This window comes from Eretmochelys imbricata, chromosome 18 (assembly GCF_965152235.1).
Source record: "Eretmochelys imbricata isolate rEreImb1 chromosome 18, rEreImb1.hap1, whole genome shotgun sequence".
In the NCBI taxonomy this organism is placed as follows: Eukaryota; Metazoa; Chordata; order Testudines; family Cheloniidae; genus Eretmochelys; species Eretmochelys imbricata.
Window position 1 is genome coordinate 15805632 of NC_135589.1, and position 25450 is coordinate 15831081.

The 25450-nt window shown below is 44.0% G+C and overlaps 2 protein-coding genes across 3 annotated transcripts in view; one reads left to right on the plus strand and one right to left on the minus strand.

The window, feature by feature from the left end:
- Positions 1 to 20077, minus strand: part of SDF4 (stromal cell derived factor 4) — a 35515-nt gene extending 15438 nt beyond the window's left edge. The window contains exons 1-5 of one of the 2 annotated variants that reach the window (XM_077837462.1): positions 19925 to 20072; positions 17099 to 17173; positions 15586 to 15954; positions 5490 to 5626; positions 3869 to 3982 (exon numbers count right to left, since the gene is read on the minus strand). In XM_077837462.1, coding sequence (XP_077693588.1) covers positions 3869 to 3982; positions 5490 to 5626; positions 15586 to 15893 — 559 coding nt within the window. In that variant the 5' untranslated portion in view covers positions 15894 to 15954; positions 17099 to 17173; positions 19925 to 20072. Of the gene's footprint in view, positions 1 to 3868; positions 3983 to 5489; positions 5627 to 15585; positions 15955 to 17098; positions 17174 to 19924 lie in introns of both variants that reach the window. The other variant, XM_077837461.1, reaches the window with a different exon arrangement.
- A 1603-nt stretch (positions 20078 to 21680) lies between these two features.
- B3GALT6 (beta-1,3-galactosyltransferase 6) lies at positions 21681 to 25188 on the plus strand. Its single transcript, XM_077837400.1, has 2 exons — positions 21681 to 21765; positions 22804 to 25188. Exon 2 carries the CDS (start codon positions 23303 to 23305, stop codon positions 24341 to 24343), a length of 1041 nt encoding a protein of 346 aa, XP_077693526.1. The 5' UTR covers positions 21681 to 21765; positions 22804 to 23302; the 3' UTR covers positions 24344 to 25188.
- Positions 25189 to 25450: the final 262 nt, after the last annotated feature.

Below are 25450 nucleotides of genomic sequence, written 5' to 3' on the forward strand. Positions count from 1 at the left end.
TTCAGGATACCTGGTGGCAGAATCCACCACACCAGGTATATATTTCTTTCCAGTCCTGGAAGGCTTAGTGAGGGATACTACAATATCTGCAGACATTCTGGTAAACACCTCTTTGATTATAGGCAATGGCTGTATAGGAGCCTTGCAGGGTCCCTTTAATCTCTTACACTTCTGACCATAAGTCAGAACTCTTACAGTAATTTTGTATTGTCTCAAACATGTGAGGGCAATACAAATTCCGTTTACGCCTGTCACAGGTTCTTTCCACTCTTAAGTGTCCTGTGAATGGACAATCATGAGTTACCTGCAGCAACTCTCCTCTGTATTTCTCAGGCACAACTACCTGCTTGCAAACCTCACCAGTATGTCTCCTTCTACCAAAAAACAAAAACAAAAAAACTACCTTTTTCTTCCCCAGCAGGGGTATTATTCTGAGCCGCAACCCTCTCTTGGTCCAGAGAAGGGTCGGCTTGTTCAGCCTTCACAAACTCCTCTTGAGCCTCACTTAAGTTCAGAGCAGATTCTGGCCACAGCAATGGCATTTTCAAATTCCTCCTCTGAAGACAAGTTATTACACTCAGCAAAGAACTGAGGGTATTCCCCAGCCCCTTTCCAGTCCTCCCTGCTTTGTCTGTGGACAGAGGAGCCCTCTTTCTGGCTGCGAGTTATAACATTAACCTGCTTAGACATGGCTAAAATGTTACTACCTATTAAAATATCAGCAGGAAACAAATTCCTGATGCTACCATGACCTCAGCCTTAAAATTCCCCTGCTCAGGGTGGATCTTAGCCAGAGGCACAGTCACAGAGAACTCAGTCAAAGCATTACACTTAAACTCTTACAGGGAGTTTTGTCTTCCTCTCACCAAACTCTCCTTAACCAAAGTGACTTGGGGATGCTGTGTCCCTCCAGTCCTTACAATCTATGACATTTAACTTAGCATCCTTAATACATTTTTCATTACCTTCCCAAGACTCAGTCTTCAAATAGTTCACTGGCTCTTCCTCCTCCTCTACTGCTGAGCCTGGGGCAACGGTCGTGGCACTTACACCAAGGGTTGGGAGTGTAAATTGTGGGGGAATCTAAGCTTTGGGTAACTTGATTTTATATGGCCGGAGTCGCAAGGCACCTCATCCACTTTGCCAGGCTCAGAGCTTCCCTCTCTGATAGTGGGAGTGGCCTGGAGTAAATCAGCCCCACTCTGGATGATGTTTATTTTTCCACTTGGGGTTTATTTCTCATTATTTTTGAGGTAGGTCTCGGGGCAGGCCCAAGTACTCCTCCACCAAACAAAAGAAACAAATTCATAACACAAAACAAAGGGGAATACATTTTATTACCCCCTCTCTGGGGGTGGGGTAGCCTTGTTATTGGCCCCAAGGTGCCAGTCCTTCCCCTAAACAGGCAGTTAGGTAGCTTTCCATGCAGGAAGGAGTGCAGCCTCCTACCCTAGAGAAGTCTTTCTCCCTACTCCCACTAGCCCTTCAGCAGCTTGCCTCTCCTGCTCTCTCACAAGAGAAGTGGTTTTTAAAAGGTCTCAGGCAGCCCTTAACTGGACTCATATGTCCCTAGTTGACCAGAGGTAACCCCTTTTCAGCTTATAGGGAAAAGGGCTTTTATCAATCTAGAACTAGTATACCTGCCTTCCATGGAGTGTGTTGGTGATAGGAGTGCTTTCCTAGCCATCTCCAAGAGTTTTCTGTCTTAAGAATGAAGGTCTCATCTGTATGGGTGGTAGCCCTGAGCTTTGACGTTCTGGACTGGTTCTGGTCTTTGTAGTTGAATGTGGCAGGTATACAATAAAAACCTGGTTTGGCTGGGACAAAAAAAAAAAAACCACCACTCTCTTTATAACTGTCCAGCCTAACTTCATCACATTGGGAGCCAAGCAGTGTAGCAGACTACCTGCCTTGCCTTTGGCTAAGGGGCTTTAAAATCTGGCCTCCCTTGAGGTTTTTTTTTTGTTTTTTTTTTTTTAATTAAAGTTGGGGTTAGGTTTATTTCTAGACTCCTCCTCCCCCCTCTTAACCTGGGGGACAGGGGGATTTCCCTTCCCTTGGGATTTGCCCCTACCCCCCTTGAAAAGTCCTGAAAGGATAGCTTCAAATCAGCAACTGAGAGCTTTGTGCATACGTTTTGACTAGGCAGCAGGGAAAGGAATAGAGGTGGGGCACGAGTACCTTCTGCCCCAGATGCCAGAGCCACTGACTGGTATGGCTGAAGCTCCGGGCAACCCAGGAAGAACGTGAGCACCAGAGACTGATGGTGGAATTGCAGATCAAGGAGAAGACGGAAACCCAGGAGGTGGAGGAGGAAGCTCACGAAAGATGCATGGAACTAGAAGCTGAGGAGAGAGCACACCTGAAACAGATGGAAGCTCACACGCTGCAGCTCAAAGAACTGGAGCAGCAAAAGCAGCATCCCCAACGAGTGAGTATACCTCCACACAGGGAGAAAGCCTGCCCAATTTATCAAGAGACTGACTGTACAGAGGAGTTCCTGTCCATCTCTGAGCGACTGTATGGTATTCACAAGATTCCAAAGGATAAGTAGATACCAATCCTCTTGACCAGAATAACTGGGGAGGCAAGACGAGTTTTTAATGATACAGAGGAGGGTGATGCTAAGATGTATAAGAAATTTAAAGAAAATATATTGAAAAGGTTTAAGATTACATCTGAGTCCTATCAATTTGAAGTATAGGAATCTTAAAATGTTTGACAGTATCACTCATGTTGAATATGTGCATAAAATGTGTAATTTTATGAAAAATTGATAATAGGGTCAGGGGCTATGAAAAACTTATCTGATGGTACAGGAGCAGTTGTTATGGGTAGTTACAACCTTCCACAATTATGGAGGCTGCAGAAATTGCTACTGAATATGTTGAGTCAAGGGGTAGGGAGGTGGGTACGCAGAAACATATAGATGATCTGGTCTGGTTTCCAGCTATGAATTTGTCAGTACTCAGCTGACACCTATAGACTTGGTAAGAGCTGGCCCCTGGTTTGCCAGCATCACAGGGCACACTGGATGAACGAGGACAAAGTTGAGACTGCCTAACCAACCTTCACTTTGGACAAAGAATTTGACCTTAAGTCTTCAGAAACAAAAAGCTATTGTACCAACCCAGCACACAACCCAGCCCAGGATAGAGAAAAAGAATTCACAGTAGAACTCCATTTATCCAACCCTCCATTATCCAGCTCTCGCAGAGGTCCAGAAGCAGGCACTCTCTCCTGTGGCTGCTAGATGGTGCTGCAGTGTTGCATGTTCCCATTCTCCAGATTACCCAATCTGGTCCCAGTCCCCATTAGACTGGATAAATGGGGCTATGCTGTATTTCTTTTTTCACACGACCATTCCTACTTCTCAAAGTAAACAACGACCTGGGCTAATCTGCACTTGCTGTAGAATACATTGGGCACAATAACCAATTTATTCTGCCTTCCCCCCCACCCCACCCCCCACCTCTCCATCTTGCCATTCTATTGAGAAGTGAATTTCCCAGTTTATAAATCACAGCTAAAAAGGTGAAAATTGCAAAACTGAAATCTAGTGATCCTAAAAATGTAGGGCCCAATCTTTATAGGATTAGAGGGCTCTCAAGGACCTGATCATGCAAAGTGGTGTTTAATGTTCAGCTCCTTTCCTCTCTTCATTCTTGGTAGCAGCTTCTGTGGCATTTCACCTCTGTCTCCTTTCAAAGCCAAAGCAGATGCAGTCTTACAGCTGGAACAGTAGTCCTGTACTGAGTCTTGATTTCTAAGCTACCAGTTCAGCCAATTTACTGCTCGTCGAAGAACTGGAGCAGTACAATGCTTTTCTTAGCAAAATATGCTGGTATCAGCAACTGAAAATACTTACTTTCTTCATCAATTTTTAGCTCTTCATTGTTTTTCATCTTCTCTGCAATCTCTTTTTCATTAAAGCCCTTGCTTGCCAAAAACTTTATTTTATACTCGTCCCAAGACACATGGCCTGTAAGACAGAGACATATCTCAGACATCAAAAATAGTCTAACATTTTAAAATCCAAGCTTCTGGTCTTGTTTCTTTTGAAATCATCTATTAAAACCCTTTACGCATCTGCAATCTGTAAGAACCACATCCATTCACATTTACTCATAACCACCCAACACTTGTAAATTTCATTGGGAGCAGTGATATGGCAAAAATACCTCCCAACCAATCCTCCTCAAAGTGGACTAGGGTTCCTTTCCACAAAGGTAAGGCCTGAAATATTCCTATGGTTGTCCATTCTAAGGGTCAAAATTATGTCTTTGGAGGTCAACGAGAGCTCAAACGCATCACCAAGGGCAGAATTTGGTCCCTACGTTATTTTTAATGGGTAGGACTGCCTAAGGATTCAATCTGACTCAGTGACAACCATTTTAATTTTCTTTTAAGTTCCTTTTAAGTCTTTTCTATTATAAACTAAGTAGCTTCCCAAAGATGATCAAAGATCTAATAGCTACGTTTATCTGGTTAACTATACTGCTTTTGCCTTACCTTGTTATCATTGAATCTGCTCTCTTGAAAGAAAGCAAAGTCAATAAAACACCAACTCTAAGGCCCTGATAACCCTGGGGATTTTTTTTTTTTTTTTAATTTCCGACCGTTGCCAACACCAGCACATCTCAACCAGCATTAGTAATGTTGGAAGCCCCAATACTGATATGCGTTTTTAAATAGAGTCAATTAGACCTGCCCTGAGCAAGGTTACATGATATACATGACGTTAAAAGTGACTGTGGGAGCAAATGAGAGCTCCCAATATTACTAATGTTGGTAAAGCTGAACCAGAGATAGCAATCATGGAAAATATTAAGAAAGTTTCTCCTAGTGCAGTCAAGTCTTCAGAGAAGAAAAATCCTCTATTGTCCTCCCCAGTGAATGATACAAATGTAAAGATGAAACTGGTCTCATGGACTTCAAAGGGACTAGGACAGGGGTGGCCAACCTGAGCCTGAGAAGGAGCCAGAATTTACCAATGTACATTTCCAAAGAGCCACAAGAATACATCAGCAGCTCCCACATCCCGCGCCCTGAGCCTTCCACCCACCAGCAGCCCGCTGATCAGCGCCTCCCCCACCCTCCCGATCAGCTGTTTCATGGCATGCAGGAGGCTGGGGGAGGGAGAGCGAGGGCACGCCAGGCTCAGGGGAGGGGGTAGGAAGGGGTGGAGTGGGGGCAGGGCCTGTGGCAGAGCCAGGGGTTCTGCAGTGTGCACCCCCAAGCACACTGGAAAGTTGGCACCTGTAGCTCCAGCCTTGGAGTCGGTGCCTGTACAAGGAGCCGCATATTAACCTCTGAAGAGCCACATTGGCTCTGGAGCCACAGGTTGGCCACCCCTGGATTAGGATTTGGCCTATGATGAGTGCTTCAGAGCAATTAAATGTGCAGCCCATAGTCAGTTTGACCTCTAGCTATAATGTTTTTAGATGCCCTAGAATGACTATTTCACAAGATAAATGTTGTTCTCCTACCATCACCATCAGGGTCCACAGCTCGGAAATGCATTTTGTTCTCTTCCACAGCTTCCTGGAAATGCTCTTCTGTCTTCTCCATGATCCAACGCTGCATCTCTTTAGCGCTTATTTTTTTGTCCCTATTAATATCTACCCTGCAGAGGAAGATATGAGAACAGTTAAGAGTCCAAAAATACCCCAAAACACTAGACATGTCACTTCACTGCCCACTAACAAGAACAGAAGACAGTTAAAACAGAAGTGAGATGGTTCAGTTTAATTACAGAAAAAAATATTACTCACCACTTGAGTAACATATTATTTAACACTGAGCCATTGACTGAAGAGTAAACATTTCAGAGACAGCTATAAAGTTACCTGGGAAGTTAAAAATGGCTAAATGTAAAGTCTGAATAGATGAGTGGGCAGAATGAGACAAACTCCCTTAATAGGATCAGTTATTTTCATTTTAAGATTATTTCTTTCACTGTTCAGGACGGCCATCGTGTTCTAAGTACGCCACGCTGTTTTCCTTCAGTTGCAGCAGTCAGCCTTTTTGCCCTTCTCAAGTGAAGAACAATGTTCGTGGGACTGCCCAGTGAAGTAAGGTGCTTAATTATCTTTCATTATCCTGTAAGTTGGCAACATCTACCCAGCTTTTAAAAACTGCAAAGTTGTTTTTTTTTTTTAATAAAGAAATCACAGACAGAAGTACACTGCATGGTCCATGCTACGCTAACTCTACCTTTCCTAAACTTAAAGTGTAATTGTTTCTGATTTTTCAACTTGCTTGCTATTGTAGACTCTCACTAGTGCAGATGTCTCAGCATCTTTTACTTCTTGCTTCCTTCTAGATCCTTTCTTCCTCCGAGTTCACTGCAATATCTCAATTCAGTGTACTTCCAAGCTTGTCTCCTGCTGACTTTCAGGATTTAGCATTCTTTCCCCCTCCTTTTTTATTATTAAATTCATAAACTCTCCCTCATTTACTGGGAAGATGAGATGCCCCTTATGCTTAACCATTTATTAGAAAAAGCTATAGTCATTAAGAGAATGAAAATAAAGTGAAAAACCTTGGTGCATGAGCCTCTAAAAAGGTTTCTCAATTCCTTTACTGTTATTGCTGTAACCTTAAAAGATATCCAGAAGGTCTTCTAACGATTATTTTTTAACCCTTGATCCATGAAGATGACCATTGTTTCTACATGTTTATAGGATGGTTGACTGAAAAGCGATCTTACAAAAGTTAAAACTGAGGTAATGGACATCTGCTCCCTGTGAGTCTCACCAGTCACATCTGCTTTCCTTTTTTAGTACAAAGACAAGATATTTCTATGTTCACTACTGGTCAAGTGCAGAACCATAATCTATATTACATTCAGACTCATTGACCAAATTGCAAGATATGTGCTAATTGTAAAGTCTGTTGGCAATGATGGATAAAAGAGCAAGAAGTTTGCTCAGTTTTTAGAGAACAGATGAGACTGTACCATTGGCAGTTAAAATAAATCATATTTCAGTTACGCAAATTTAATATATCATGAAATGAGAATAAGTACGATCACCCAAATGTCATTTTTAGAGTCCCTTTTCTGAACATATCAACAATCCAAATGTAAGTGAGCATCAAAAACAGAGAAGACATTTTGTTGACATTTAAGAACCTATTTAAAGTATACCAAAACCACCCATGTTAAAATTTTAAGAAGCGTATACAGACACAGGCTTTACTTCATCTTTTTATCTGTTTTCATCACTATCTTAAGACTTCATAAATTTTATCATTGACACTTCGGTTATTTAATACGTTCCTCCACCTTTAAATGTCAACTCAAATGTTACAGTTAGAACAACCCAAACATCTGATCTTTTTTAAATGTTCATCTGTATTAAAAAGTGCAACATTAAAGTTTTTAAATACTGTACTGTTTTCTCACAATGTAAGTACATGCACACACGGACTATCAGACTCACTGTGGCAAGCAGTAATTTAGAGCTGACAATAGTAAAATATGTTCATCACACTTGTACATACATTATAGTTAAGCTATCCGAGTAATGATATTTGTGATATTTTGGTACTGAATAAGTAACAAAATGGCAACAGAAAGGTTTATCCTTAACTTTGACACCTCTCAATTGCATTAGACCAGATCAGAAGCCTACAGTCACTGCACATGACCTCTATTCAATATAGAAATTTAATAATGGCTCCCATATAAGACTGTCCATTTAGTGATTGTAAAAAGGCAGCATTCTTGCATTTGCCTCTATCTAGTGGCCCATTAACCCATTCCTCAGTTCTCTATATGGTATTGCTTTTCTTCACCACTGTGGTTCCCAAGAATCATCCAGACATACTGATTCAATGAATTGGTACACCCAGTGGTAAGGCTGGCCATATTCCTTCTGACATCTATAAAGCATCATATATTTTAGGCAAACAGTGCGCTTACAACTGTACAGAACAAGACATGGTCCCTGCTCTGAGCTTATAATCTAAGAGGCAGAATGGACCATCAAAATAATAGTGCGTGAAGATATCTTATTTAGAATGGACTATTGAAAACGATTCCCGGTAATAGTAATGAAAGGTTAGCTACTGGGTAACGTGGGGCTAAAGCTGTACAAACAAAGATGACAAATGATACTAGTACAGCCTACAATTCACGAATATTTAAGTAACAGAGAAAGTTTTGCTAAGAGCTCTGAGAAGACGACAGCAAAGTGTTCAGCTAAAGGGGAAAAAACCCAGATCTTAGTTCAGAAATAATGTATATTCCACAGAACTGTAGCCTACATGATCTTAAGAGAATTTAAGCTTCCATGTAAAGTGAACAAAATATACAGAAGAAACATAACCCAGCGTAGACATTCCTCAGTTGTCTCTGGGTGGAAAATGCCTGATGCAGGATGATAATCTTTCGACACTTTGCCATGCATCAGCTCTGATAAATACATTGGTTCCTCTTGTTCTTCAAGAAATACCATTAATATTACAGCAAAAATTAATGTAGCATTTCATAAATTCTGTAGAAATCTCTCCAAGAAATTCCAGAATAAGAAGTCAGACTGAAACACCTTCCTCTGACAATAATCCTGAGTTCTCAACAACATAAAATACAAGACAAATGATATTACATTATAGTTCACTAAACTGTGTGCTTTTTCCACAAGAAAATTACAGATTTCCAAAAATAGATGGTAGCTGCTGCAATGTGTGATAACTGTGCCATGGTCTGAATGCACTTTAGTGACATCCAGTATAATTCACAAAAACTGTTACAAATACCATTACACTTAATAAACAAACAAACCCAGTCAAGGTTAGCACTCTTAACTGGTGGCAATAAGTTTAGGTACAAGGGAGAGTCAGGGAGTACACATGTACCATATTTCATTGTCCATGCACAGCAAAAATAGTTAAGAAACATTAGTATTAATGTTTATATCGGGCCTTTAAAGATAAACACAGTATTTCTGTTAAAAGGAACAAATGTGGCCTTACTACACGTGTTCCATAGGAGAAGGCTTATTACAGAAAACCAATTTATTTGTAGTGAATCAAGCACAGTCCTGACCAAAGTAACAAAAACCAGCCACCAACTGAGAGTTACCCAGTGGCCTGCATGAAATGCGCTTGGTGATCTCAGCCTATTTTCCGCCCAGCAGGAATCCACATCACAAAGCATCACAACTGGACCTTTGTGGCAATCTCAGCAGACAGGTCAATGACTGAACTCCCTTCTTATAACTAGAGTCCATTCCCCACATCAGGTTTCCAGGCACATTGACATAGCCATTTGGGGAAGACTGCATTGCTCCTGCTGTATATATTAAGATTGTCAGACTAGCAATTTCCATTAGCTCTAAATACAGTTTATTTAAGAACAAGACTATTCCCATTGCATACAGATAATGAAAACCAGACTCAAAAAGGTAATATTTAATAATGAGAACAATGTAATTTATTTACAGTTAAAGTGATATACAAGAGTTTGCTAGACAACTTCTTTAAATCTCTAGATGCAGCATACTTTAAAAATACACAGATCATGACAAATAGGACAACTATCAAGGTAGGTAAGGTTTTTAGCTAAACAACCCATTAAATCTAAAAGTCTAACTTCATAACAACAAGCAAGCTAACATGTCCCCTGAGCTTCATTCTACTTTCAGTATAGTTGTCCAAATCTACCACTGCTATGGCTATAATCTCATCATCTGCCTTCCCTCACAAAAGGATAGGCAATGACATTATAAATGAAAATTGTGATTAGGTATACCAGATGTACTTCAACATTATCCCCAAATTATGCCCTTTTTAACTACTACATTAAAACACTCCATTGGTTTTGGCAATCCCCAACATAACCACTCCCCTACTTCTATTCTGAGCGATAAGAATAATAGACCTCAAATGCTATGAGAGCTTACAAGCATCACTAAAGTTCAGCCTCTTCCCTTTCAGTGCTTGTACGAACCCCACATGCTCAGCCTCAAGAAGGAGTGAGCTCAGGAGTTTCACAGGAGAAAGAGGGAAACAACCTTACCCCTACACATACTGGAAGCAAACAGGATGTAAGTTTTCTGGCTAGGGACCCCATGAATGATTAGTCAAGGACTGGCATTCAATTGCCAAATGTGTGTGCTTATAAGGGGTAGGAGATATCACCAAAATATGAGCAATTACAAAGGTGAATACTCACTTTCCAGACACGCACAGTGGTAGGTTATTACCACAAAGACATCCTGACAGGAAACCACATGTACTACATTACTGAAATGGAATTACAAAATTCAAACTACAAAACAGATTTAATTTAATTAAACTAAGAAAGCCCACCCTTTACAACGGAGATTTGTGGTTTGAATTCTGGCATCCAGTCTAGTCTGGTAATTCATGGTATGGCCACACATTGAACACTGAATATCTTAACACACTTCTTGGCGCATCAAGTGCCCAGATACTCACCTTCTTACAGAAAGATAAAAAGATAAGCAGATATGTTTATATGTTATGATAATCTTATGTTCTTATGATATGCAGCAGGAATTTCTGCATGAAGTGATCATTTTTGGCCAAGACTTCAATGACAGATGTCTTGTCAAAATTAGCCCTTATCCCACTGTACTTCCACCAGGAAACAATTCAGAGGACTTTTTTGCTGTCGTTGGTTTTAGAGACAGATAAATATGGAGTTTTTTGCATTGACCCAGAAATTCAATTTAGCATGCTTTTTCCATAACAAGAATAAAAAAATTAAGTAGTTTGTTTAATAAAAAAAAAAAAAAGACTTTACTTAACATCCAGGTTTCAGAATTTATGAAAATATCTCAAGTCTTTACAACAGGCAAGTTACTGTTTAAATCAATTAGCCCATTGGTATGTCTGAATCTTGAAGATCATACCCTCTCAGTTAATTCCCCTGTGGAACCTGATAATTAGAAATAAATTTGCTCTTATCACAGGGAGAAATTGAAGTTTGCTGTACCTCTCCCTGCTTTCTTTCTCAGTAATTGGACAGAGAATGAAGAGCCTTTAATACCTTAGTACCAGATTCACAGGGTTTTTTTACTTCCCCATACACCCAAAAAAACCCAGAAAACACCACTGCCCCCTGGTGACGCCACCAAAAGTACTGGAACAGTCTGTTTTTAATACATATTAGTCACTACATTTAGAATGACTTTGTGCTAGCGGGACATCTTATCTCCGCTAAGTGAGAGTAGCCTCAGAAACAGAAGCCAAGACTGTTATGACAAATACCTTACTCTCTTCAATTACATAATCTTATCTATTCCAGGCTCTCGAAAATCTCTGAAAAGAAAAAAAAAAGTTTATGAATATAATTCAAAGAAACCTAAACTGTATCACAAGGAACACAGCCTTAGAAAACTGTACAGGCTAATATGAGAAGAGGACTAGTTAAAATGCAATGAGACTGCAACTGTCTGTGCTGCATTGAACACAGAACTTATCACCACATTTTGTCTAGCTCACCCCATCATTTTTAAATATTACATAACGTATGACTGTTGGAACAGCTACAACAGTGAGACATTTCATAGGCATGTATTCTTACTTCTTAGGTCTAGTTTGTTATAGATGGTTGATGTGCAAAATCTAATCATATTATAAAATTTGTATTTTTCAGATCTGAAAGTTACTTTAAGTTCCATTTAGATATTCAGCAAATTACATCATTGGGCTTACCCCACAAGACAAACTGCATTTGATCAAAAACATTAATTACTGACCACAAAAATGTCAGCTACTATTTTGTATGAAAGAATGGCTGTGTCCCTAATTAACTTGATCAAAGCACACTTTGGTTGATAAGAGTGATACCAGAGAATAACAGACAAGGCCAACCAAATTTTCTGGTATGGGAAAAGTCAAGTAGAACATGAAAATAACACATTTATTTTAATATATTTAAAGAAGAGTCAGCTGCAGAACACAGCTGACAGATCTACTTTGGGCACAGTTTACTCTAAACACTAGTCCATTAAAGGGGCTTTAGTTGTACTTCGCTAAATATAAAAAATTCCAGGCTCAAAATTAGAGAAAAAAAATTCTAGTCCCCTGAACTTTAGTCACTGCAGCCCCATTGTTGGTTCAAAGACCGCATCAGTTAAATATCTAGCTATTGGGTCAAGTTATCCATTTAAAAAGACAGCATTCCCCAATTGTACAAGACATGGGAGGATGCAGGGGAGCCGGGAACAGTCTCATCTCCAATCTCAATCTCCATCTTCATGTAAAACTGGACCTATACAAGATTACTCCCTCATACAGCAACTGCTGCTTTTACCCACTCGTCTCAGAGTTTCAAATTTCCGTCTCAGTCTTTAGATTTGAAAACATGCCTGTTTTGATAAGAGCCTAGAAGATCCAACAGATACTAATTTATCTAGAAGAATGTGGATAGGATAAAAACTCTACCTCTGAGTTACTATTCCTTTTTTGGAAAGGGTATATAGTGTCTCACCTTGTTCCTTAATCACCCCATTAGACAACATGCTACATACTTTGAGGGTACCATTCCAAGTGGCATATAAATAGATCCAGGAACTTTAGCTGCTGCTCATTAAAAAAGAAAAGTAATTTTTTTTTTAAAAGTCTTTAAGAGAGGCATTTTCCTTTTCCCAAAGACTCCTTACCCCTGGTGAAAGGAAGGTCATTTTTATCTTCTAACTCAATCTTTAGGAGTACATCTGGAAAACAAGCTTCTTTAATTCCCTAAAGAATTTGGCAAACCTTCTAATCTGATCTCACCGAGGGAGCACAATGTGGAAAAGCACTTGAATTAGGTCGATAATCATTTCTAAGGTCAGGACAGAGGTGGCCAAACTGCTTTTGACCTACCAAGGCAGCCTCCATTGCAACAAATAGATAAAAGCAAAGGGAGACTGCAATTTGTGATTTACAAAAGTCACTAATCAACATCTGAATCTGCTAATCAGCTTTCAGTTTCGTTATTGCCAGATGTTTATTTGATACAGGCTTAACAATAAATCCTTAATTTGTAAAACTGTCAGTGGAGTGATTGGTTGAACAGCAGATTAGCAATAAATGATTTTAGTTTAAGTGTAGAAGGGTAAGCCAGGATAAGTATACAAATTGGTTAGCATTTGAAAAATAAGCTTTGTGTTAACCCTTTCAGACATCTGCTGTTGAGAATACAGCAGTGTTTTTCATTAGTAAGTTATGTTTTCAGAGCTGGGTTTGTTGCACTGGCTAAAGAGACAAAAAGTTTTGCAAGGTTCCAGTCTACCATGAAAAAGAGCTATGATCCAAGCAAACCATCTGATGAAGTGAGCTGTAGCTCACAAAAGCTTATGCTCAAATAAATTTGTTAGTCTCTAAGGTGCCACGAGTACTCCTTTTCATTAGTTGCCAGCAACTCCCCAGTCTGACACAAACTCTCTTTAGCCTTGAGCAATCCTCTTAACATCTGTGCCGCAGTTCGTCCCAGGTTTAAAAGTAGAACAATAAGTGACCATTTCATAGGAGTGCTGTGATAACTAAAGTTTAGTTAGTGATACAGCATTTTAAAGGTGTAATATTAACTATTACAAAATGCATTCCTTGTAATGATAATTAGAGTCCTGTAAATCCATGGATATTTGCTTTATATCCCTTGAGGCAGATATCCGCAGACCATTTTTGCAGATTGGATGTGGATACAAATTTTGTATCTGCGCAGAGCTCTAATGAGAGGGGTGGTGTCATTACAGCATACCACAGAACTATCCTGCTCCCAGGAATTGCAAATCAGACATTTCATGGAGTAGATTGCTTTGTTTGGCAGGGAGAACTGAATGCTAAATGAGGACCTTAAAAAAAAATAAAACAACCACCCTCAATGGAGTTGCATTGACAGCACCTACTGAAGAAGCAACACCCTGTTTTCCAAGTGTTGCAGTGGCTAAAGAATAGAACTGCTGCATGGTGATAAACAGAAATATCTGGGGAAATCAGCAGTCTTCAAAATTGCAAATGCATAGTCACCTCCATCATTGCCAGATATTCAATTACAAACTGTTCCAATAAAAATTGATTTCAAAGCCTCCCTGCCAATTCCAGCACAATTAAACAAAATGAAAAAACTTCACATATTCAAGATCTTTTTTTTTACTGCCACCAGAATTACCTACAAATATTAAAAGTACCAACTCAGTCCACACTGTTATAACAAATAAATCCACGGTCACAAAACACAAAGAGAAGCAACTCTGCCATCTAGTGGTAGTGACAATTCACTGTGGTTTTATTCTTCATATGTTCTAGTCTTAAAACTTACACAAGTGCACTTTACTGCACTGATTTCCATGTCTGCTAAAATAGGAATTTATCTAGTTATTGATTTAAGCCTCTCCTAATAGAACAAAAGGTGCTTTATAAACAAATACAAAAAGTGGGCACATTTTTATGCTTAAAATAGGATTAATTTTTTTTTTTGTTACATTAGAATAAAAGCCCATCTAGTCTGAGGACCTTCAAGTAATGATGTTTAGCATGGTGTCATAATTTAATTATACCTTATCTTTCATTATACTTCCCTTTCTAAGCTCTGGGGAGTTGCCTACATATGTTTAACTGCAGCAGTAACAGAATTTTGTAAGCTCTTCAGGAACTCACGAAGAATGAAGAAAGGGAGAGAAATTATTTCAGTTTATAAATACTTGGGATGGACCAAGATACTAAGGTTACAAGAGTTATTTAATCATTTAAACATATAAAATACAAGGAAAAAAAAAGAGTCAGACATAGTATCAACTTCAAGGGGCTTTTGAACAAAAAGGGACTATACGTGCTATGGGAAAGTGAGCTTTTTGCTGAGTTTGTCTTTTTTCTTTAGTCTTGATTCTCTCCACAATATTTTCTCATCCCCTGATAGTATTTCTGTGGATCATACCAGAAGGGAAGTAAGCCCAGGCCCAACAGCACCTCTAAACAACATATACTTACACATCGATTAAAACGGAGTAACAGAGAAATGAAGTGACTTCCCCAAGGTCACAGTGCAGGTCCAGTGGCAGAGTATAGAATAGAACCCATGTTTTCCAATTCACAGTGCAGTGCCCTATCCTTTGGAAAATTCTACGACACTAATGCAAGAGACTAGAAAATGAGCCTGACTATACCCAAAGCACTCAAAATCCAAAAAGTAAACAAGCTGGGAGGGGGGAAAAACCTCCTAAAATCTTTCAATTTTAGTAATCCAAGAAGTTACTTAACATTAATTTTTTTCACGTGGGAATTTCATTTTCTGTGGTGGATTTTAACAACAATCTAAGGCCCCAATCCTGAAAGCTGATTAAAGTGGTTCTGCATGGGCACTGGAGGTGGGGAGAACCGCACATATTAAGCCCCACTGATTAGTTTAAAGGGTCAGGGCCTAAGTTAGTTGAATACTTTACTAACATAAATGTAATGCTTTAGGCAAGGTTGCTCATTCCTCTCATTGTAATCATCCTTCAAAAAAATCTTTCAAGCTTGTTTTTCAAAGAAGTTTAATTAACTGAACATAGAGGAAGTAGAGAAAAATATAAATGCAGCGGGATTGGTTGCATATTTTTCTTGATACACTATAACATAACTTACTTTGAAAATATGGCCATAAGCTTCCTTCTGTTCCTTCTTGGTTCAGAATCTTCATCAAACTCTTCCATCTCCTTTCCTAGAAAAACCTCTTGATGAAACTCCTTGTTAAGATGTCCATCCATCTCCATTTTGACCCCATTCAGGTGGTCTGGGGGCAGGATCTCATTATCATCTTTGCTGTCAACCGCTTTCTCTTTTAAGACAGAATTATTTGCAGGCCTGGCATAGACATCCATCAGCAGGAACACAAACAGGAGGGACAAATAGAGAGAGCCCAAACTGCAGAGGAAGGCTTGTTTTGACATCATTGTTGTTGTTCTTGTCCAAAATATTAACAAATTAATTTATGGTGAAAGGAGATTAAATGACCTGAAAGTAGGAGGAAAAAAAAGCAGAAATAAGGAACCTAAAATTGTAAAGCTACAATTTTATTTTAAGCTCCAAATCTAAAAGTAAAAATCCAGCATATTCTGTTGGTCAACATTAAAAGCTTATCTTAAATGACAGAAGCCTGTTTTGCAATTAGAATAAACGAATGTTGTACAAGTAACTAGAGTAAGAAACAGGTTTTGCAAAAAAGTGTAGTGCAGTTGCAAAAGCAGTTCCAGCTACCAAAAGAAAAAAAGGGAGGGGGGTAAAATCTGATGATAGGGAATGTCGAGAAGTTCAGTGTATGTCTGTTTCAGAAGAGCACATGTACAGATCAGATGACAAAGGCTGAGGCAAAATGTTACATTACCGGCATAATTCTGGCATACATCAGGCAAGTCTGAGACATATGAAGCTACATTCCACAACCAACAGAGAAAACAGTTCTTTCTAACATGGGGCTTTGCTCTGAGAAGTGTCTAATTTAATAGATCTCATCCCTTTATAGAGTCAGAATCACATCAGCTTGCTGCTAAGACCCCCCATCCTGCTTTGGGCACCATGTAAGCCAGGAATGGGCAAACTACGGCCCACGGGTCGGATCCGGCCATTTTAATCCGGCCCTCGAGCTCCTGCTGGGGAGCAGCGCCATGGCCCCCCTCCAGCTCCTATGGCTTCCCGCACCCCAACCCCTGCCCCAGCCCTGATCCCCCTCCTGCCCTCCGAGGCACTCAGTCCCAGCCTGGTGCACCTTCCTACACCCCAAACTCCTCATCCCCAGCCCCACCCCAGAGCTTGCACCCCCAGCCGGAGCCCTCACCCCCCCACTCCACTCCTCCGCCCGGAGCCCCCTCCAGCACCCTGAACTCATTTCTGTCCGCACTCTGGAGCATGCACCCCTAACCAGAGACCTCACCCCCTCCCACACTCCAAACCCAATTTTTTTGAGCATTCATAGCCTGCCATACAATTTCTATTCCCAGATGTGGCCCTCAGGCCAAAATGTATGCCCACCCCTGATGTAGGCAGATGCTTGTGCCTGCACAGAGTATCACTTGTGGTTGATTATGGCATTGCGTGGTCATAAAACTCACTGAAGAACTAGGACCTAAGGCCCCAATCTTGCAAACACACATATACGTACATAAGAAGGGTCTGACCATTGGGTCAGACCAATGGGTCCAGTGTCCAGTCTTCCAACAGTGGCAGATGCCTGGTACTTCAGAGGGAATGAACAGAACAAGCAATCATCAAGTGATCCATTCCCGGTCATCCACTCCCAGCTTCTGACAATCAGAAGTATTTCACTGGACAAGTATTTGTAAAATCAGGACCTGAATTAAGTTTTTACTCCTTTTACTAACTTTATTTCAGTGAGCACTCCAAATCCAGTTCAACTCTAAGAGAGAGAGCTGATTCTAACCTAGAGTGTGTGCCAACAACAGACTGTTTCAAGACTTTTTGTGGGCAGCGCATGACCAAGTTCCCAAGAAATGTTTCTAGGGCTGGCAGGTAGGAAAGAATCTTTACTTAGAACTGAGCAAATCTGATGTGGAATCAGTGAGAAATGAACATGGAACATCACAATGCTTCTTTTTTTGTTTTTTAAATAATTTTTCAGACTAAAACAACATTTTAAATCTCAAGAGATAAAGTGATTACCAAAAGTGAATTTACTAGAACATCCTGGTAAAAGGAGATATAGCCAATTACAGAAGTAAGTTTCTGACAGAATCCTGGTAGAGTCATAAAAGTATTACAAGTTTTAGCAAATATGATGTAATAATTTAAAAAAAAATTTTAAGGGATAAACAGTGGAGAAACACTATACAGCACCTACTAAACCTGCGCTATTCGCTACTGAGGGAAGATTTAAGAAGAATATAGATATCTACCTGAATAATTACAACAGACAAGCTTAGGACATTTGCTCAGAGGTTTGAGGAATATCAACCATAATGTTTCAGAACTTAATACGATCACATTTAAGATTAGAAGAGGACATTTTTTCTTCCTCGCTGAACTACACAATTAAAATCAACCTTGTAAATTTCTGTTTGCACACCTACCTGGACAGAACTATTATTTTGACATGTGAAAAAATCCCCACCATCACCATTATACAAGGACAATAATATCAATTTCAAGCATCACTTTTCCATCTGAAAATTTTGTATCTACTATTGTTACCAATAATCCCTAAAATTACTGTAACTGCAAGAGATTGAAAAAAGAAAATATTTTCTCTAATTTGTTCGTGCATTTGACATAACTTTGTGTGTAGTGAGTGTCACTACTTGTTGACAGTGGATGCCATTATCCAGCCACTGCAAGAGTGTTTACACTAATTATGCAAGGAAGCCGAAATTGAAAGCGAATAGCTAGCTATGCATCAAGAAGGAGAGGAACAAGGGTCCAATAACATTTATTATTATTACTCTCAGGCCCTGCCAAAAGATCTTTCTAAACATGGGGGGGGGGGTGAGAGAAGGTTTAATGATTTTGTTTTTAACTAAGGGAAAGCTGTTTAGATGGCACTCTATTTTTTTAGTCAATTAAAAAAAAATAAAAATCAAGCTACCAGAGTCCCATCATCATGGTAAATTTAAGCAAATTCTGTTAGGGCTGATACAGTTTCATGACCATTTTTACAAAGTTGAATTGAACAAGTCCATTTCGAGTTTCCCGTTTTGCAGGCTAACCCCACTTTCTACCAAACTCTGTTATTGAACCTTCACCTGCCCCATCCCACCCAATAGCTCAATTATACAGCAACAACTTGAGGAAAAGCTGTCAGCATGCACAGACTGTACACACTGTATACAGTCACTTACTCCTGAGGGAATTCTGCAGCACTGTACAGTGCAGAATTTGCACAAAGATCAGTGCTCTGTGCAAAATTTCCTTCTTCACCTGCAGAATTGGCACTGCATAGCTACTGGCCACCACTAGGGGCTGCTGGACCCAGCAGATCCCAGCTGGCAAACAGCCGACATTGCTGGAGGAAGGGGAAGCTGGAGTGATCCAGGCATTCCCTGAAGGAAGGAAGCCGTGTGCAGGAAACTCAAGCCCCGGATCCAGAGTCAGGCAGTTTCTCCATCTGTATCCCTGAGTGGAGACAGGGCACGCAGCTGGGCTCTGGGGGTAGGGGCAACCTCTCAGCTGGGTTGTGTTTAATTTGTGCCAGGGCTGAGTCCTGGCATCTCTAGGCTCCACAGTTCATAGCCCCGGCACCTCCGGGCTTGCTGTATCAGTTATGAAAGTAAAAAAAATTGTTTGAGCCCCGGCACCTCTTTCATTACAAATGAAGCACTGGGGAGGGGGTGTGGGTGTTTGCCCCCCCCCAAGCTGGGATCTGGGGGAGAGGGGGCACAGCAACAAGAACTGGGCTGGCACAGGGGTTTCTTTAACTCTCTACTCCTAGGGGAATGTTGTCATCGGTATTGTTACTCTATTTTGAAATAAATTACCAAAACAATTGAATCCGGCATGATTCTATAGGGTCATTTTGACAAATAAAAGAGACAGATTTTAAAATACTGTGCACAGAATGTGCCATTTTGGGGGCGCAGAATCCCCCCCCCCCCCAGGAGTAAGGGCCACGTGCACGAACACACAACTAGGGGCAGAAGAGACACTGGGGGAAAGGGAGCTGAAGGGAACGGACGAGGGTCGTCGAGCGACAAGGGGGGGGAAAGGAGCCCCTGACACCTCCAGGTCCCAGCGTTGCCCCCCTGACCCACACGGCCATCTCCAGACGCCAAGTCTCCATCCACCCTCTGTCTCAAGATCCCAGCGCAGCCCCCCCCCCCCGCCGTGTAGGCCCCTTCCCCCACCCCAGGTGGGTACAGAGACACTCAGCTCCCTTCCTCCCCCCCAGCCCCTCGGAGCTCCCAGCCCCTCTCCTTCGCCCAACCCGTCGCAAGCGCGGGGGGGCTCCGCGACAGGCAGCCCACGCCAACGCCGGTACCTGTGCGGGAAGCGGCCAGGCTCCTCATGCCCACCCCGGCCCGGGCCCCTCGGTTCCGCTCCCCGGCGCGACCCTCCTCCGAAACCCCCTCAGGCAGCGATGGCTGAGAGGGGGACAGGAAGCCGGAAGCGCCACTCAACACTAAGGCAAGGACCCCGGGGCGTCCCACCCCGCCTGAGTGGATGGATGGAAGGAGCCACAGCGCGGGGCCGCGGTCCGGGGGCTACACACACGGAGAGGTCGCGCTCCTGAGAGGAACGGACACCCGAGCAATGCCACGAAAGAGAGAGTGCAAAGCAGGCACCGTCAAGGCCACCTTTGAAAAAGGGCCCGCGGAGTGAGCGACCATCTTGGATTAGGGGAGGGAAGGCTCTCCCGTAGTGGGCGGCCATCTTTGTTTAGGGCAGGGAGCCGTATAGTCGCTATTCCTTTGCGTGGCTGTGGGCGGCCATCTTTGTTTGGGGCAGGGAGCCCTATAGTCGCTATTCCTTTGCGTGGCTGTGGGTGGCCATCTTTGTTTGGGGCAGAGAAGCAAATGTTATCTGAATACCTTTGGCAACCATCTTTGATTGGGGCCAGAGGACCCTCTATGCAGCTACCAGATGACACTGGTCAAGCTGAAAGAACAGGAGGACTTGTGGCACCTTATAGACCTAACAAATTTATTTGAGCATAAGCTTTCGTGAGCTACAGCTCACTTCATCGGATGCATTCATGCATGATAATATAAAATAGAAATATTAAGAAATGGAATTGACCAGCTCCCCTTCTTCTTCCTAACTTCCCAGTTCCTACTGCTCCTCATCCTTCCTCTACCCCAAAGTAACAACAAATACAACAGCAAAGTGTAATTTACAAAACCCTTCCATTTCATCCTCATATTCATTTACTTCTCTGCCATTTCCCTACCCTCTACCTCTTGTCTGCTCTGTTTCTGTCAGATGTAAGTCCTGATTGCACTGTACATATATAAGAGGCAATTGGACCTCAGTCCCAAGTGGGGACTTGGGGGCTATCATAATGCAAATAATTGTTTACTACTAATGCTAATTTTCAATAGATGGGGAATCTCAATAGATCACACAAATATAATATAAGCCAGTTTTTGTTTTGCAAGAGGGTGGCAACTTTTCTATCAAATCAGTACCTTAGCGCCCTTCTCCAGGCCTTGGTCACCTCACCTCTCAGAGTGATTGTAGAAGGGTGTCTGCCGACTCAGGCAGACATCGCTGTGTCATGCTTAGTTCACAATGTGCAGGTTATCTTTGCCAGCCTAGGGGCAAGAGGGTTAATTTTTCTTTTTCTTTTTTTTTAAGTTTAGTTTCCAAAGTACAACATGGAAGTCTCCAAATAAACTGCTATTCCATCAGAAAGCATTCCAATGCAACCCCTGACTGGGAAGCCCCGGCTGACCTTTTCTAAATTACTTCACATGGGTACTAAGGTGCCTAATTCCCACTGATTTCTATGGGAAGGGGAGTTAGGCACCTCAATACGTTTGAGGCTCTGGGCCTTGGCGTTCAGAGTAACCGGTGTCCAAAGGCCCCATGTCAGCCCCCAGCTGCCCACCCTCCACCGCCTTCTCACAAGAGAACCCCGGGCACCCGAGTCTCGGAGTTTTTACACTGGCGGGCTAGGGCTAGAAGCGGGGACATCTCCCCACGCTGCCCCCGCCACCCGCGCCGGCTCCGCAGCTCCCATTGGTGGGGAACTGCGGCCAATGGGAGCTGCGGGGGCGGGGCCTGCGGGCGGAAGTCGCTGCGGCGCGCAGAGCCACCTGGCCTGTCCTCTGCCTAGGACCCAGAGGGGGACCCCCGCCGCTTCTGGGGGAGCCGCGCGAGGTAAGTGCCGCCCGGCCCCGGAGCCCGCGCTTCCTCCCGCGCCCCAACCCCCCCTTACCCCAGCCCGGAGCCCCGGCCTTGCAGCGGGGGCCGGAGCCGGGGCCGTGCGCCCCCGACCCGTGGTGCTGGGGCTGCGCGGGGAGAGGGGGGCCTCGGGGTTCCAGCCGCGGGGCGGCGGGGAGAGAGACACAGAGAGGGGGGCTCGGGGTTCTAGTCGCGGGGCGGGGGCTCGGGGTTCCAGTCGCGGGGGGGAATAGAGAGGGGTTTCAGCCTGGGGGAGGAGAGGGGGAGCTTGGGGGTTTCAGCCTGGGGGGCCTCGGGGTTCCAGCCGCGGGGCGGGGGGGAGGAGAGAGAGAGGGGGGGCTTGGGGTTCGGGGGGGGGAATAGAGAGGTGTTTCAGCCTGGGGGGCCTCGGGGTTCCAGCCGCGGGGGGGGAGAGAGACAGGGGGTTCAGGGTTCCAGCCGCGGGGCGGGGGGGAGGAGAGAGAGAGGGGGGGCTTGGGGTTCGGGGGGGAATAGAGAGGTGTTTCAGCCCGGGGGGCCTCGGGGTTCCAGCCACGGGGCGGGGGGCAGAGAGAGAGAGAGAGGGCGGCTCGGGGTTCCAGCCGCGGGGGGAGGGGGGCTCGGGGTTCTAGGCGCAGGGGGGGGAATAGAGAGGGGTTTCAGCTTGGGGGAGGAGAGGGGGGCTTGGGGTTCCAGCCGTGGGGGGGAGAGACAGAGGGGGGCTCGGGGGGGGAATAGAGAGGTGTTCCAGCCAAGGGGGGGGGGCCTCGGGGTTCCAGCCACGGGGTGGGGGAGAGAGAGAGGGCAGCTCGGGGTTCCAGCTGCGGGGGGAGGGGGGCTCGGGGTTCCAGATGGGGGGGAATAGAGAGGGGTTTCAGCCTGGGGGGGGGCTCGGGGTTTCAGTCTGGGGGGGGAGAGGGAGGGCTTGGGGGTTCCAGTCGGGGGGGGGGGAGTGTGGGGGGTCCATGTGTTGCCCATCTTCTCCCCCCCCCCCATATGTCCCGATATTTTAATTCTTGCATCTGGTCACCCTAGGTGCGAGCCTCAGCCTCTCCCCCGTCCGAGTCTCTCCCCTGGCACAGGGGCAGGCGGCCCCGCAGCGGGTGCTGCTCACGCTGACTCGGCAGCGACGGAGCTGCTGGCACGGCTCGTGAGCAAAGAGAAAGAGGTGGAGGCACCAGGGCATGAAGCCGCCGCTGAGGGGACTTGTGGCGCCCTCACTGTGCTTGGAGAGGAAGAGTCTCCCAGCCTGCTACCCGTCCCAGACTCCATCCAGGACATTCTGTGGGAAGGGGGCAGGACTGCTGCGATTCCTGCCTAATCCTCAGGGCCGTGCAAGGTGCTGAGGGTGGGGCCTGTGGCTGAGGGGCAGAAGCCATTGTGGGGGCCGAGGTTTGCCCTGCTCGCTCGGGAGGAGGGAGGTGTGAGGGCTGGGCCTGGCCTGGTGCTGCTCTAGAAGGGGGTGCCCATAGCAGCCTTGGGCCTGGTTCTCGCCTCGGCCTCCGAGGAGGCGTCGGTGTCTCTCCCTGCCACGATGAAGCTGCTGCGGCTCCTGTGTCGTCACAAGACAGCACTGGGCCTCGGTGGCCTGGCGCTCTTCGCTGTAGTCCTGCTCTACCTGGCCAAGTGCACCTCAGAGAGCCTCAGGCCCTTGCCAGGTCGAGGTCTGCCCCACAACCAGGCACTGCAGCCGCCCCGCGGTGGAGTGGGAGCCGGGCCGCCCCTACTGGCAGCCCCGCTGCCCCCTGAGGAGACGGCTTTCCTGGCTGTCCTCATCGCCAGCGGCCCCAAGTATACAGAGCGCCGCAGCATCATCCGCAGCACCTGGCTCTCGATGGCTGGCCGGCCCCCTCAGGACGACATCTGGTGTCGTTTCGTGATTGGCACAGGCAGCCTGGCTGGGGAGGAGCTTCACAGCTTAGAGTTGGAGCAGAGCCGTCACCGAGACCTGCTGTTGCTGCCTGAGCTTCGTGATTCCTATGAGAACCTGACTACCAAGGTCCTGGCCATGTATGTCTGGCTTGATCTGCACTTGGACTTCCGCTTTGTCCTCAAGGCTGATGATGACACCTTTGTACGCCTGGACGTACTCGTGGAAGAGCTGAGGGCCAAGGAGCCACGTCGTCTCTACTGGGGCTTCTTTTCTGGCCGTGGTCGAGTGAAGTCGGGTGGCAAATGGAAAGAGAGCACTTGGCTCCTATGCGACTACTACCTGCCTTACGCCCTGGGTGGTGGCTATGTGCTGTCTGCAGACCTGGTGCATTACCTGCGACTCAGCCAAGACTATTTCAACATGTGGCAGAGTGAAGATGTCTCGCTGGGGGCTTGGCTGGCTCCTGTTGATGTGAAGAGGGTGCATGACCCACGTTTTGACACTGAGTACAAGTCACGGGGCTGCAACAATAAGTATATTGTCACTCACAAGCAGAGCATTGAGGACATGTTAGAGAAGCATCAGACTTTGGCCAAAGAAGGGAAGCTCTGCAAGGAGGAGGTTAAGCTCAGGCTATCCTACATGTATGACTGGGGAGTGCCTCCTTCACAGTGTTGCCAAAGGAAAGATGGCATCCCCTGAAAGTTTTGGAAAAAGGAAGGGCAAAGTGTCAAAGGATAACTCTCTGGGCTGGATCAGTGTCATATGGGGACACCCGTGTATGTAAGGCTTAAAAATTATTCTGAGATTTTACATGATTCATACGTCAAGACTGTGTGCAGGACCAACATAGCACCATAATTCATAAAAGCCACTGAAGTGCTGTGATTTGTCTACAGATACACAAAATACAGGAATAAAGGGGGAAGTGAGGGAAAGGTTATATGATGGAATTTAGTGCAAAGGGGGGAAAAAAGAAAACTTTTTTTTAAATAACTTGGATGCAGAGCAGGTTGGAAGATGTGTCCCAGATTCCAAAGTTTGTTTGTTGAGAACGTGTCATGCCTTCACACCATCCCCAAGATTGTGAAAATAATGTCTACTGTTTAATTTTTTCAGGGAAAAAATGTCATTTTGGCCAACCATTTTGGCAAGTTTTTAAGACTGTAATAAAGAGATAGCAAATCAGTTGCTAGTGCCAGTGGAAGCAGGTGGCTGGCTAGAACCACTGGCCTGGCATCTAAATGAAGGGAAGTGTTGTTGAGATATTTGCACTGGTTACTTTATACTCTCAATGAGGGGGAGGGTGGTGTGTCCAGTCTTTGGAAAGAGTTCTGATTTAATTATAATAGGTCTTGGGTAATATCCCTGAATTTAAATCTTCAATCCTTTTTTTTAAAATAGTTTATGATGTACTGTGTAATCTGGATGATCTGGCAGCTACTAAATAGGTCTGTATTTGGAAAAGTGTATGTGTTATGCCATATTGCAGTATTAGGGTAGGTTCTCAACTATCTTGATTTGGAAGTAAACATTTATGCTACAAACCTAGCACTCGGTTATTGGGATTAGAAACTGCTCTTGTATTCTCCAAGTGCATTGTGTACAAAGAAATCTTAACTTCCTAATTTTTACAAAAAATGATCCCACTAAGAAGTATATGATCTAATTATGCAAACAATAGGACTACTTACATCAGTAAGGATAACCTATGTGAGTAAGAGTTAGCAGGATTAGACCTATAACGTCTCAAATTGGAAGTACAAAACTTTATCAAGTTATCTGGACTAGATTTTCAAAATAAAGCAA

What these genes read in the sequence shown, in the direction of transcription:
- B3GALT6 (XM_077837400.1), top strand. Translation starts at nt 23,303, where the DNA reads ATGAAGCTGCTGCGGCTCCTGTGTCGTCACAAGACAGCACTGGGCCTC.